Source organism: Phaethon aethereus (genome assembly GCF_964289735.1).
Source record: "Phaethon aethereus genome assembly, chromosome: 2".
NCBI classification, from domain to species: domain Eukaryota; kingdom Metazoa; phylum Chordata; class Aves; order Phaethontiformes; family Phaethontidae; genus Phaethon; species Phaethon aethereus.
Window position 1 is genome coordinate 115,156,442 of NC_138582.1, and position 14,792 is coordinate 115,171,233.

The 14,792-nt window shown below is 39.4% G+C and overlaps 1 protein-coding gene across 1 annotated transcript; it reads right to left on the bottom strand.

The window, feature by feature from the left end:
* Window positions 1-329: 329 nt before the first annotated feature.
* Window positions 330-8,070, bottom strand: RALA (RAS like proto-oncogene A). Its single transcript, XM_081996902.1, has 4 exons — window positions 7,894-8,070; window positions 6,861-7,069; window positions 3,108-3,282; window positions 330-493 (listed from the first exon to the last, which is right to left on the bottom strand). The coding sequence occupies exons 1-4, from the start codon at window positions 8,005-8,007 to the stop codon at window positions 371-373; spliced, it is 621 nt and encodes a 206-aa protein (XP_081853028.1). The 5' UTR covers window positions 8,008-8,070; the 3' UTR covers window positions 330-370.
* Window positions 8,071-14,792: the final 6,722 nt, after the last annotated feature.

Below are 14,792 nucleotides of genomic sequence, written 5' to 3' on the forward strand. Positions count from 1 at the left end.
ATTTTCAAGGCAACAAAAGACAAGATGAATTGACAATTACCAGTGATAAAAAAGTATGCTTTACAAGAACCCACAAAGTAATACTTCCCCCCTCTGTTTACTATTAAAGACTGCCAATGAAACACTACATTCAGAAGAAATGTGAGAAGGTAGGCAATTATGAAATGGACTGAACTTCGCTTCTCTTGAAGCCACACCTCTTTTTTCAGTGAATTTGACTTTCAGTGCAGCTCCAATTCATGCTTTTAGTGGTACATTACAATTTCCAACATGTTAGAGTAATTTCAGTCACTTGAGCCTTCAATGGCATGCTTATAAATTATGGTTTTTATTAGTATGGTCAGGGTAGGAAAGGAATTCAGGGTTTTGATTATAAAATGCAACATCTTTCTCTGATCCTCTTAGCTAGGCTTTTTCTTTTCTTCTTCCCGTTCTTTTCTTTGCTGTCTTCCATTTTTCTGGCTCTAATTTCTCTCATTAAATCAAAAAACACCTAAAAAAGATGTAAGAACATAAATGCAAAAACAATCAGAGACATATGGGTTAATTTGAGCTATCACTGATGATATCCATTTCAGTTGTTAATAATAAAGTCAATTATATGTAATCAGTTTGAGCAAACAAATATTAATCCAACAAATCGTTCACTGGTTTTGAAGGCCAAGTTGATATGATGCAATCCTGCTTCTTTCATGGTACTGTAATGTTCCCTTGTCTTCTGATATTTGCTTGTGAATCCTGTCAGACAATTTTCCACAAGGATTGAAAGAGTCTCACCACCAGCCAAGATATCTACATCTTACTGAGAAGACTCGAGGAAATTGTTGGGGTTTCCCCCCCGCCAAGTATTTTCAGTGACGAGCTGAAAAAGTGCAACCCAAATCTAGGAACGTATTAAAAGAGCAGTAGCATACACTGAACATTTCATGGTCAGTATGTCCCGTGATGCCAGTCTAAACACAAAGTGACTGGGGAAAAAATAAAAATCAGCATTCCCTTTAAAGCAAGGTTATCAATCCTACAACTATGTAAACGATGTTTTAAATTGGGTAATCTCAACTGCTATATTACGATCTCAAAGTACATATGAACTTTATTTTTGTCAAGTGGTTTAGTAGGAAACAAAAAATGACAAAGTTGGAGATACGCCGATGACTTGTTTAAGGGAGATCTTGCTGTCAGTTAAGACTTTGTGATTGGACTACTTAAAGCTACTTCATTAATTTGAAAAGCAGATCTTGACTTGGCAGGAGGCTATAGCAAATAATCACTTCATCTTTATAATTTTACTGTAGGAAATCAGTTGAGCAATTATAAGACTTTTGTCTCACAGGAAATGTTCCCTAGATCTATGTCAGAAAACTTGATCCATTTCTGTGAAACATGGACAGTGCAGGGGCTGAAAAGCTCCTCTGCAGAGCTCAGTAGGTTTTTATTTTCAGTGACACTAATCTCATATTGACTGCAGCAAAAGCATCAACCTTCATTACACAGGATCCAAAGAAAAATCAATGTAACTAAACATTTCCAACAAGAAATAAGATTGCCTTTAGATTTCTAAATGTGCACTAAGTTACTTGCTTGTACTTACATTTTTTCTAATGTAAGATGCTATTGTCAACTTGCTTAAGCACTGATACCGCACTACAATATTTAGCTGCCTGGGGTATGTAACCTTCTGAGAAGATGCTTAGTGGGTCACCTTTAGCAAAGTGAGTGGAAGCCAAGTGTGTTTTCCCTAACTGAGCAAATCCACTACTCTGGAATTCAGAGAAGCCAGATTTCTTATAGAATAGTAACTTCAGTTTTACATAACAAACCCTTCAGTAACTAAGAATGCCTGGTGTTTACTAGTGCCAATAAAGCCTCATTTATGGCCTGTCAAACCTTAATTCTGTATGATACATGGCAATCTGGGTCCATTATGACACCAGTTCCAAAAAGAAACTTGGAGCTCTGTAGTAACTTACCATGTGCGTGCAAAAGCTGTTGTTTAGAGAGCTATTAAAAAATAATATATATACACACACACACATATAGACTTTTTTCCCAGGTGCTAAATGATAGTGAAGTGTATTTTGAAGAGCTGGGAATTTCTACATGACTGTAATAGATGGATGTTCACTGCAATCATGCACCAGATCTAAAAGATGTACTAGAGCTCTATCAGTGAGACTGAGTTCTGCTGCATTTCATTGACTTAATTTTCTCTATGGAAGAGCATGAAGTTCTTACAGTAGTACTGAACAATCAATTTCTTCAGGAAGACAACTGACAGGAGACAGTCAAGTTCAAGTTATTGCAAATGAGAACGCACATTACAGCTGTCACACTGCAACTGATAGCTCATACGTAAGGATTTACATTAGTAAAGTCTATCAATAGCTCTGAAAGGAAAGGTTGGCACATTGAACTATACGTATTTCTGTTGCCACACATCTGTTACTCTTGCGGTCTACAAAGCTGAGAGTTATTCTGAATTCTGTATTCCAAGAAGTCCTGTCTTTTAGAGTTATAGCTGAAATACTTACAACTAATCAGTAATTTATCTTCTTGGAGACAAAGATTCTCTCTTCAGGTTTTATCCCTGAAAACTCATGAGGAACTTCTAGGCTGTTCAAAACTTAAAAGGGTTCATCCATTCTTCACTGAAGCAACATACAATCAGACACATGGTTAGACGAGGGTAGAGGGGGCTCCAATTCCTCCCTTACCTACTTTTGTAAGCTGTTATATTCTGGCTGAGGATCAGAGAGCATTCCTCACTGTTCAGGAGGAGATTGTCTTCTAGCCATAGAAAACACAGTAAGAAGTCTAGGCCAAAATAGCTACCTCAAGAAATTTTTAAAGAAGGTCTTCTATAATGTCTTATATAATGACTCCTTGCAGTTTAGAATGGGATAAACTTGTTATGCCTAACATTTTCACTGTTCTACATAAAGTCACCTAGTCATGCACTCCTCACAAGCTAAGAGAGAAAAGTATTTGATTCAAATTTCACAAAAATAATTGCTAAAATAATGAACATATAGAGTATGACCCATGGAAAAGAGGCATAAAGTAAAAACTGATGGAGAGATTCTTTGTATACAGAGGCCAGTTATTACCTTGTCAACGTTAGCTCGCGTTTTTGCAGAAGTTTCCACGTAGTTAACATTCCACTGATCCGCTCTGTTTTTTGCTTCCTCTACAGAAACTTGCCTTTTATCTTCCAAATCCGATTTGTTACCAACTAGCAAAAATGGAACGTTCTCATCTTCTTTTACTCTTAAGATCTGCTCCCTGGAGGAAAAAAAAAAAAAAGAGGAAAAGAAAATTAAGCTTTGCACGGAGTACTATTCTTAGAACACAAAAAGAAGAACTCAGACTAAATATTCTTCCATCTCACAGTAAAATGAATAACTGGGTTTTTATGAAGCTTACGTAACAGTAAAATCTTAAACCTCGTTATGACATTATACAGAATGCAGACACAGACAACTAGTCCTCCAGGAAAGGAGGAGGCAAGTCGGTAACAAACTAAAAGAGTAGAACAAGATTGTTTTAGGTGAGAATTTATATTAATAAGTCATTCCTTTTACTAAAGGTGTTAGTTGAGAGCATTTACCGTTGTCTTTGTATCACTATTTGTGATTGCCATTTTTAAGCTACCCAAACTTCAGTTTTACGCTCAATTTTTTCCTAATAAAACGTGCCATTTTTAAAAGCTGATAAAATGGTCCACAGCATACCATGAAAAAACCCCTCTTCCTTTCAGGAACATTTCTGAAGTCAATTATATTCAGTCTCTGCAAAGATCTTCATTCGGGTATAAGCCAGTGTACAGATACAAGTTGTACATGCATCAGATTTTTAAAGACAGCCTCTTCTGCTGTTTGAACTGCTAGGATGAAGGGTTTAAAGTTGTAAATAAAACTCAGTGCTACAATGGTTTGATACATAAGTCTTCAACACTGGGGGGGGAAAAAAAAGAAAGAGAACTTTCTTCTAATTAGAAATGCATTAAAAGTACCGGGAAGAACAGTTTTCGCAGAAGAGGAATAGTCTCTATTTTGTCTCAGAAAGGAATATGAAGTTAACAGTGAAACATAACCCTTTATCACAGAGCGATTTCTGACAGATCAACAAAAAGCACAGAGAAACAAACTCCTTTTGCTGGCTGAGGTGAAACCTATTGCCAGATTTGAAGTTGAATGGAGAGAAGCTGAAGAGAATTAATTAATTGATATTCTAAATGGCCCTTATTTGGTATACAGCAGGATCCTCCTGCTGTTATAAAAAGCTCTGGATAGCATGCAGTCTTGTCGAGGAAGTCTACTCACAGGGCTTAAACTGCAGTTAGCCCATGGGTTTTTTTTAAAACCAACAAATGTGTATTTGAGGCAGCTTGTAACACCGCATTCATCTCTGAAGTGTAATGTTCTTAAAGCAACATTCCTCCTCTCCCCCACAAATATCAGTGCAAATATTTGAACAGGGTCTGCAGCTATCCAAAAGTAATCTGAACCATCAGTGGATTAGGAAGGGTGGCCAGAAGAAAACTCAGTGTGTCACTGCAGTATCTGTGCAAATAAGACTTCTGTTAAAAACTAGTAGCTTGCAACACTAATTGTTCAGGTGAAGCTAAACAATTTCACCACCTAATGAGTTAATCTGACAGCAAGCCAGATGACAATATTCTCCTTTGAGCTCTCTTTGAAGACTGATGTCTCCTAAACAAGAAATATCTAATTAATGATATGTCAGGTTGAAATCTAGATCTTAAAAAAAAATCATTAGAGACAGACTAATTCTACTCAAAGCAAGACCACATTTTATCAAACTGCCTTTCAAATATTTAAAAATTTAGTCATTGCAGGTGTGCTTTCTAGTGAAAAAAAACATTACTTGCAGCAATGGCATTTCAGAGCACACCAGGAACCTCACTGAAGACATTGAATAGCAGTAAACAGCTCTCCTGTTGGAGTTCTGCCATTCCAGCAGAGCAAAATTCCATGGAAACAATCAAACATCCAAATTCTTCTTGTCACTTTCTTTCATATCTGTCTCTGAAGTAGCATTCCCTCAGGCTGCTCAACAATGCCAAAGGTATTTTAACTGTACCTTCAAGATATACAGCTTACTTTTACACAGAGCAGAAAGAATGTAATTTTTCTGAGTTACATTTTAGTATTTAGGCTTCTACACTTTCAAGAGCAACTTGAAAGGCACTTTCAAAATCCAATTGGGGAGACATTTAATGTCTTTGTTGAAGGGACCTTTTCTTCCTTTTTGGCTATTTCAGCATGCATATTGTCAACGTTCATCTTTGCTGGAAAAGTAGAACTTTTTCTAGAGGCATAGAAGATCATGTCCTTTGAAGCATTAACAGGATTTTAAACATATTTGAATAGGTCATTTTGCACCCTAGAGGAGCTCAAGTATACCAAATAGTCCTCCAGGATTGACAATACTAGCATAAGCATGCAAACCACTCAAGGCCTGCCCCTCTCTCCCTCCCAAAATATATGAACATACACATACAAAAAGCCACCAGAAGAGGAAAAACTCACTTTCTGCCCTCTCCATACATCATCTTCCTCCTTTAGAGACGATGTTGAACTGTGACAGCATCTCCAAGAAGCGTTATTTCAGTGGGATGCAGATAATTTCTTTTCATGTTTGTTTTCTCACTTCTATCTTAAAGGTTATCGCCTCTCCTATTTCACTACACTTTGAAATGGTAAAAAAAAATTTGTGGTCTCTTTTGTCCATTTTTTTAATATAACGATGAGTGATTTAAATAGGCTTTCTCTTTCACCTGCAATATACTGCTGCCTGTTTAATAGTCTCTTACCATTATAAGAATTTTAGTATGCTGCATGCCTGAAAAGCATCTTAAAAAACCCTATGCTATTAAATCTTTATTAAACCAGAAAGATCCAGTTCCAAATTTTGTTTTTACCACATTGCTCCCTATTAAGCAAAAACTTTGATAGGCAGGGTGAATGCTATGCAGAACTCTATGCAGAACTTATGTCTTGTGAATTTAAAAATTTACATCAGCATCTTTTACAGAGAAAAATTCCATCCAAGCAAAACCAAAGGGACAGATGTACGGCAGTCCTTTACACAGAATGCATGGCTGCTACAGAATATTCAAAGATACTCCTCATCACTGTTGTTCATAAAATCATCTTGAAGAGGTAGAAAGATTTGTGTTGTTGATATTATGCATTTCTCTCTCCCAGGATACAATGTGCATACTTCACATTGCCTAAGACTTTGCAGACAGACATCACCAGATGTGGTGGTTCTGTGCAGTTTTAAACTGGAATCTGGTCACATCATCTTTATAACTATGAAGTATTCTAGCATAAAACAGCTGGACATGCTACAGCTACCCTTTTGCTCTAGGTGGTGCTTCATAGCTTAAGAAAAACACAACACAGTCCTCTCTATGAAGCAATAATTAAAAGACAACCTGGGGAGCGTGCAGTATTGTATATACATTACGTGCAACCATACAGTCTATAAGCAATTTTTCTCAGATTCATTACTTTGGATAGTAGTATGCCTACTCGCAAATACTGCTTCTTAGCACAACTGCCAAGCAACACTGATTTACAAATGGCAAAAACATGAACATTGCTATGTACCTGCCCTGGGGCAATAGCCTTTTTGGCATTCAGAAAGAGCAGCAAAGGTATCTGAAGTGGTACAGATAGCAAAGGCATGGCTAGGCATCTGCTCAAAACATGTGACTACAGGAAGAGCTGTCATCCGCTCTGGACTATCATAAGGATATTACAAAACAAACCAAAAAATCACTTGTAGTTATCTCACTGTAACTAGAATAATTATCTTGCCTTGTAACTTACCTGAAGTCTGCAGTTGCTGCAAAAGATTCCAGCTCTGTAATAGAGAAGACGCAAAGAAAGCCTTCTCCACTTCGGAAGTAGTTGTCTCTAATTGCAGCATAGTCTTCCTGCCCTGCTGTGTCCAGTATATCAATTTGGACTTCTTCCCCATCCAGAACCACCTTTTTCCTGTAGCTGTCTGCTTTGGTGGGCTCATAATCTTCAACAAACTAGGAAGAAAACCTCATGGTATAAAATCATGCCTGTAACAAGGCAAATGCTTCTATTTGCATATAAGGATATAGCAAACATATATGGTTACAGTAACTAATAAGTAAGCATGGGCATTTAGGTTATGTGAAGTACTCAAAAAAAATCCACAGTTAAAGCAGGCTCTCCATCAGCCCAAACAGTTTATAGGTTTTTGCTTTTTTCAGACATTACAAGGAAATTTTACAGGTAACTGCAAAACATCAACATCTGTGAACTACCCAAGTCTCTGCTTCTGGTCAAGCACAATATCTAGCTGCATTCCATTATACTATCAGGCAGTCCTGACTTTGAATATATTTAGTATCATTTTTTAAGGAACACTGAAGTTGTAACTTCTGCCTTTTAATCAAAAAGAATGACTTTCACTGGAAAAAAGGCAACAAGAAACGGATTTTCTTTCGTCTCCAACAGCAGCATAAAAAACATGGAAAAAAATTGGTCATCATTTCAGACATCATGCAACTTACCTAAGTGAAGAAGGTTTGAGCTATAACACCTAAATAAGTTCCAATAGGTCTAGTGAACAATGACAAAATACACTGATAATACGACAGAGCATCTAATTGCTTAGAGGTCTGAAAAATGCCAAATTATACTTTCACAGGTATCTCTAGAAGGCAAATCACTACTCTCAAAAATATTTTTTGTTCAATTTAATCAGTGACTTTCATAGCACATCATATACATTTAGACCCCTTCAGAACATAACTGTACTAATGAATGCTTAAATAACACGATGTAGCAGACATCTCCCAAGATCAATTCTAGTGCAGATTCTTACCTCATCATACATAAACTGTAGTGTTAAAGCAGATTTTCCTACACCACCGCTTCCCACCATGATGACTTTGTGTAAAGCCAATGAATTCTGTCCTTTAGGTTTATTTGCTGCCATCTTTGGATTGCAGAAAATTCACAGGTATAAAGTGAAAAGATCTAGAAGAAAAAGATTACTTCATTAGTTTTCTTCTCCTTCTCCTACATGCACTGTTTAACATGGAATTGTTTTAAATCTCTACAAATCCAAGGACCTAATTTCAGTTCCGCGATCTTCAGTGAAAGCTATTTGTTTTTTCACTGGAAGCCATTCCACAAATTATACCAAGCTCATCCTTTTTGTAACATTTCCATCATTTGGAAAGGGCACCAATGAGTTCACAGCATCCAAGAACAATTAAGGGGAAAAGATTTACATTCTGGTATGTAGTGTTTTCTTTTAGAGGCACAGTATTTGTCAAGAATTCTTGTCAGTTTACTAAGCAAGAACTGAAAAAGGAAGCCACAGTGAGTCAACACCATACAAGAAAACATGAGCTATGACAGCTGCAGGGGAAAAACTAGACATTTGAAGGAATTTCCAGCTTAAATAGCAAGCACCAAGACACAGTAGCAGCAAGGATTAGCTAGTGTACTTTTCAGAGAAAAGCAAGCAAATGTGTCACTCAAAGCGTAAAAATACCCAGTTTCAGTAGGTCAAACAGGAACTGAAGGAATAATCTAGTTTACACAGAGTGTAAAGATTCAACTTGCCTTCCTAGGCTCCAAATGCAGTTATTCCATATATTTGGAATAGTTGTCTCAGTCTCACAACTGCTTGCTCAAACGCAAATCTCTACACCTCACCAGTACTAAAGGGTTCTGTGACAGTTAATTCACATAGTCCAATATGCTTGTGCACATGTACAAAAGGTAACAATCTCATTAGCTTTTAAAATCATGTTATAGTTTTAGCAGATCACCAACAACTATCTTCCCACACCTTTATTTCCTTCCCTACCTATCCCAACAGTAATATGATGGTACTTGGGTTATATGAAGACAGAATATTTTGTCTGCTTGCACAGTTCATAAGATATGGGAGAGTCACCACACAGTGACAGAACGTACCCTCCTCCAGAGATTTAAGGTCAAAACAAGCCCTGATGTCCAAAAAACACAATGTCATCTACATTACAGAAGATGTGAACACAAGAGACGTCTTAGATTTTGTTAATTAGAAAGCTCAAAAATAGCACATTCACATGGCAGCACAGTTTAGTTATATAGAGAACTATTAGATAATAATACATAGTAACAAGACACCATTACCTTTACCCATCATGATCATTTGACAATCTCTCAGTAAAATTACATTCTCCTGCATAATGAATCACCCTTGTGTGCAGCTGAAACAATCAGAATGTGAAGCATGACAATCTTCTTAAAACTTATATCAAAATCCCTAGTTGAGGACATGCACTAAGGTTTTGTTAGCAGCGAGGCAGTTAAGTGTAAAAGCATGCTGACTGAAGCTTCATTAGAGATTAAGCCAATCCTTCCTGGAATTAAAAAAAAATAAATAAAAAGGTACACTGGTTTTGGCTGGATAGTATTAATTTTCTTCAGAATAGCTTGTATCATGACATGTTTTCGATTCCTGATGAAAACAGTGATAACACACAGATGTTTTAGCTATTACTGAACAGTACTTACACCATGTCAAGGCCTTTTTTGGTTCTCATGCTCCCCTGCCAGTGAGGAAGCTGGGGGTGGGCAAGCAGTTGGGAGGGACACGGCTGGGCCAGCTGACCAAAGGGGTATCCCACGCCCTAGCTTAGCACTAACAGCTGGCAGGGAAGTTTGCCAGGGCTGTCCCCCAAGTTGCTTGGGGGACTGGCTGGGCATTTGTCGGCTAATGGCGAGCAATTATTTTGTTTTGTTCACTTGCTCTTCTTGCCTTTGTTTTTGGTGTGTGTGTTTTTCTTTTTAACTTATTAAATTGACATTATTTTAACCCATGAGTTTTCTCACTTTTACCCTTCCGATTCTCTCCCCCATCCCACTGGCTGGGGGGAAGCAAGCAGGCAGCTGTGTGGTGCTTAGCTGCTTACCAAGGTTAACTCACAACCTATGAGAAAAACTCTCCAGATCACGTCAGTAACGGTACCCATTCTGCTGTCAAAGAATTCTGAAAATGCAATTGAAAATTAAGTTCCTAAATTGTTTTCCCCAAAAAGATTATCTAAGTGTAATGAGCATGAGTAATTGTAGAGATGTAGCAGAGAAATGTAACTCAATATTATGTTAAAAGTTCTTTTAAAAAGGAGATGGATGAGAACAAAACAATATTTCTGTTTTGGCCATCATGGCTTAAAAAGAACCACTGCTTTCTTTTTACTCAAGAGGGAGTAAAAGAACATGAAAATAGCTCCAAGCTCTGTGTACATTTTCAACCTACTACACTGCATTTTGAACTACTCCACATTGTTTTGTCTTTGCACTTTTCTCTCAAAGTGAAAAATGTATCCTGAAAGTCATACTTACTGCTTTTTAGTATGTATTTCAGAAAAGTAATATAAAGAAAGTTCCTGTGAATTGCAGTCATCAACTGCCAACAGCTTAGTTTGACAAGTTTAGATTACAATACATACTCTCAGAAGCACAGAAACTGAAGCACTAGTGTACTTGGATATGGCCTATACTAACTAAGCAACAAAACAGACTATTCTTCTATAAGCACTTCAATACTGGAACAAGTCCAAACAAATTCAGCAGGGCCTCTGACAGGTGAGTTTATGCAAAATCAATTTCCACAATCTGTGGAAAATATTCAAATACATAATAGTAATGTTTCACTGTAATATTTGTTGTAAATCAACCTACAGTCTTTCGGTAGATTGAGCAGTGTAAAAATTCACATTTTACTAGAAGTTGCAATTCAACAAGTAGTGTCCCATTGTGACAAAGAGAAGCTGCCACTTTTTTTACTTTGTGCAACAGTTGACACATACTTGAAAAGCCAAAACATCAATGTCCAACCAGTAAGATCCTTATAAATAATCAAGTTAGTGACAATACTCCTTTACACTGACAATTCTTTAGCCAGAAAGATTTTACGGCAGCTCATCATTTTCAGAAGCCTTGATAAGATCCTTTCGAAGAAGCATAAGACTGAGTCAAAGAAAGAAACTCAGAATTAAAAAAACCTGACCCAACCAGTCAAAGCAGTATCCTGAGTCATCAAGTCATCAGTAACTGTCAGCAAACAACATTCCAGTAAGATACTGAAGACGGAAAAACTTCACAGTACCACAGACTTCAAATCTTAAAGATAAGCTTGCCATAAATACTCTGCCACATTTTGTAGTGGGAAGAGGCTCAAGGAGGTCAGATTGCTCTCAGGTTCTTCACAATCCAGTAAAGGTATAATGCTGACAAAATTCAAGCCTGCTGAATGATAGGCAATGTGAAAAGAGAGAGAAATAAATTACAAACAAAGCAAGTACAGTCTGATACTGTGCAAATGACATTCAATCCAGGGAGACTGCTCCTGAGCAAGTATACTGCCAGGAAAAAGACCTTGAAAGGGATCAGTTTTAAACTACTGCCACATACTTCTATGTGTTTCAGTCTGCTTTCAAAAGTAAAGGTTCCTCTTCGATTCCAATTTTAACAGTAAAGCACCTCAGATGAGGTTTCATGCAAAGTAAGTTTTTCCACCCTTAATTTATGTAGCATGACTTATTTTCATAAGTAGTATTAATTTGGGTCATATCTAGCTTCTGAATTGTCCTACTTTATAATTATGATAAAACTGACAGACTGTGGCAAGAACCCTGTGGTATGAAGCTCACAAAAGCATACTTTCATATTATGTGTACTTTTTTTTTTTAATTTTTTAATCTTCACAGTGCAAAATTCTTTGGGGGTCAGAAGATAAACACAGGCTTATCCTGCAGTAGAATCCTATGTCACCCTAGAGCAGAGAGAGGTTCACAGAGAGCCAAGAAGGGCGTTGTCAATAGCTGTATTATCCATTTATACAGGTCAGCTTTTTACCACACCCATTGGTAATCCCCATCGCAGCAATACAGCTGATGACATATATGAAAGTTTATTTTTAAACAGTTTGTTGTGTAGCCCAACAAGTTGGAAGAGAAGGGAATTGAAAGTTTAACTGGCTCAACAACATACTGCCATACCTTCACTCGGAAGGATGAGAGCATTGTCTAACCACCATGTTCTGGATCAGTCCTCACCCCACTACAGATAAACTCCTAGGAAACTGCCCTTTTCCAACATGCTTGAGCAGATAAGGGCACAAACAAGTGAATCTCAGTGGCTGCTCCACCAAAGTAAGCAGTTCTCAAAGCTCCTACAGCTGCTCATTGCCTGCTGGCAGATAACCATCCCCACAATTCTGTGCTCCATTTAATGGCAGGCTTCCAGTTGGAGCCAGGATCATTTATGTAGAGCCAGGTTAGCAAGTGATTAGATTAAATCAGAAAAACTGCAGGAGTAGGAATTATAATTTACGTTAGCATCAGAAATGGTACCATGTCCAACACTCTAGACTTCTGGTCAATGGAAAGAACAGTATGCAGCTAAGTAAGTTAGGATCGTCCTACATGGTTAAGATCAGGTATCGACAGGAACTTGTAGCTGGAGTTGTAAAACTGTTGCCTTCTTGAGTGACTGGCTTCCACCTGTATCAATACTAACTTCTCCAGAGTTTCACACCTTACATAGCAGGTCCTCGGTGCAAGAAATATGATGTTATCTCTAGTACCCAATCGATTCAAACACAACATTCAGCTCCACCCAGCAGAGGAGTGAGCTGGAGAGTGTTCCTCTAACGGGACTTGGACAAAAGTAAGCATCATGTTAGCTTCTGCATAAAGTCTTGGAGCACAGGGTGGCTATCCAGTGGTTAGCCATATCTGAGGGGATGCGATACTGGACCTGTTGGTCACCGACACAAGTGAGTTAATTGGTGACATCAAGATTGCAGGCAGCCTGGGCTGCAGTGATCATGCATTGGTGGAGTTAGCAATCCTGAGGGATATGGGGCAGGCAAAGAGTAAAGTCAGGACCCTGAATTTTGGGAAGGCAAAATTCCAGCTCTTCAGGGAGTTTTGACCCCCTGGGAATCTGCCCTCGGGGACAAGGGAGCAGAACAGAGCCAGCAGATCTGTAAGGACGCTTTCCACAGAGCACAAGAGCTCTCGATCCTCAGGTGTAAGAAATCAGGAAAGTAAGGCAAGAGACCGGCATGGTTCAGTGGAGACCTGCTGGTCAAACTAAAGGGCAAGAAGGAAATGCACAGGCAGTGGGAGCACAAACAGGTATCCTGGTAAGACTACAAGGATGCTGTCAGTTCTGTAGGGATGGGGTCAGGAAGTCCTAGACGCAGCTGGAGCAGAACTTGGCAAGGGATGCGAAGAATAATAAGAAGGGCTTCTACAGGTATGTCAGACAGAAAAGGAAGGTCAAAAGAAACGTACCCCCCTTGATGAGCAAGACTGACAGATAGGTAACAATGGATGAGGAGAAGGCTGAGGTACTCCACGACTTCTTTGCCTCAGTTTTCACTGTCAGTCTCTCTTCTCACACCTCTTGAGAGGATCGACTGCAAGACAGGAGGGACTGGAGGAGCAAAGTCCCTCTCACTGTAAGAGAGGATCAAGTTTGAGACCACCTGAGGAACCTGAACATGCACCTAACAAGATACATCCCAGAGTCCTAAGGGAATTGGCTGAGGTAGTTGCCAAGCCACTCCCCATGATATTTGAAAAATTCTGGCAATCAGGTGAAGTCCCTGCTGACTGAAAAAGGGAAACATTGCACCCATTTTTAAGAAGAGTAGCAAGGAGGACCCTGGGAACTACCAACCTGTCAGCCTCACCTCTGTGCTTGGGAAGATCATGGAGCAGATCCTCCATGAAGCTTTGCTAAGGCACATGGAAGACAGGGAGGTGATTAGAGACAGCCAGCATGGCTTCACCAAAGGCAAGTCCTGCCAGACCAACCTAGTAGCCTTTTATGATGGAGTGACCACATCAGTGGACAAGGGAAGAGCTACCGATGTCATCTATCTGGACTTCTGTAAGGCCTTTGACATGGTCCCCCACAACATCCTTCTCTCTAAACTGGAGAGATATGGATTTGATGTTTGGCTGTTGGGTGGATGAAGAATTGGTTGGATGGTCGCATCCAGAGCGTAGTGATCATGGCTCAGTGTCCAGATGGAGACTGGTAACAAGCAGTGTCCCTCAGGGGTCCGTATTGGGACCAGTGCTTTTTAGTATCTTCATCAGTGACACAGACAGTGGGATTAAGGGCACCTTCAGCAAGTTTGCAGATGACACCAAGCTGAGTGGTGTGATTGACACACCTGAGGGATGGGATGCCATCCAGAGGGTCCTGGACAAGCTCAAGAAGTGGACCAGTGTGAAACATGAGGTTCAGCAAGGCCAAGTGCAGGGTCCTGCACCTAGGTCAGGGCAATCCCCAGTATCAATACAGGCTGGGGGGTGAAGGGATAGAGAGCAGCCCTGCCAATAAGGACTTGGGGGTACTGGTGGAGGAAAAGATGGGCGTGAGGTGGCAATGTGTGCTCGCAGCCCAGAAGGGCCGCAGAACCATATCGTGGGCTGCATGAAAAGAAACGTTGCCAGCAGGTTGAGAGGTGATTCTGCCCCTCTACTTCCACCTGCAGTACCGTGTCCAGGTCTGGTGCCCTCAGCACAGGAAAGACATGGACCTGTTGGAGTGAGTCCATACAAGGGCCACAAAAATGATCAGAGGGATGGAACACCTCTCCTATGAAGAAAGGCTGAGAGACTTGGGGTTGTTCAGCCTGGAGAAGAGAAGGCTCTGGGGAGACCTTACTGCAGCCTTCCGGTACTTAAGGATGGGAAC

Excerpts from the sequence above, each read along its gene's own strand:
- RALA (XM_081996902.1), bottom strand. The coding sequence starts at position 8,007 with ATGGCAGCAAATAAACCTAAAGGACAGAATTCATTGGCTTTACACAAA. Across the intron at positions 7,070-7,893 it reads TACAGTTTATGTATGATGAG|TTTGTTGAAGATTATGAGCC; the intron begins GTAAGAATCTGC and ends TTTTCTTCCTAG. Across the intron at positions 494-3,107 it reads CGCGAGCTAACGTTGACAAG|GTGTTTTTTGATTTAATGAG; the intron begins GTAATAACTGGC and ends CATCTTTTTTAG.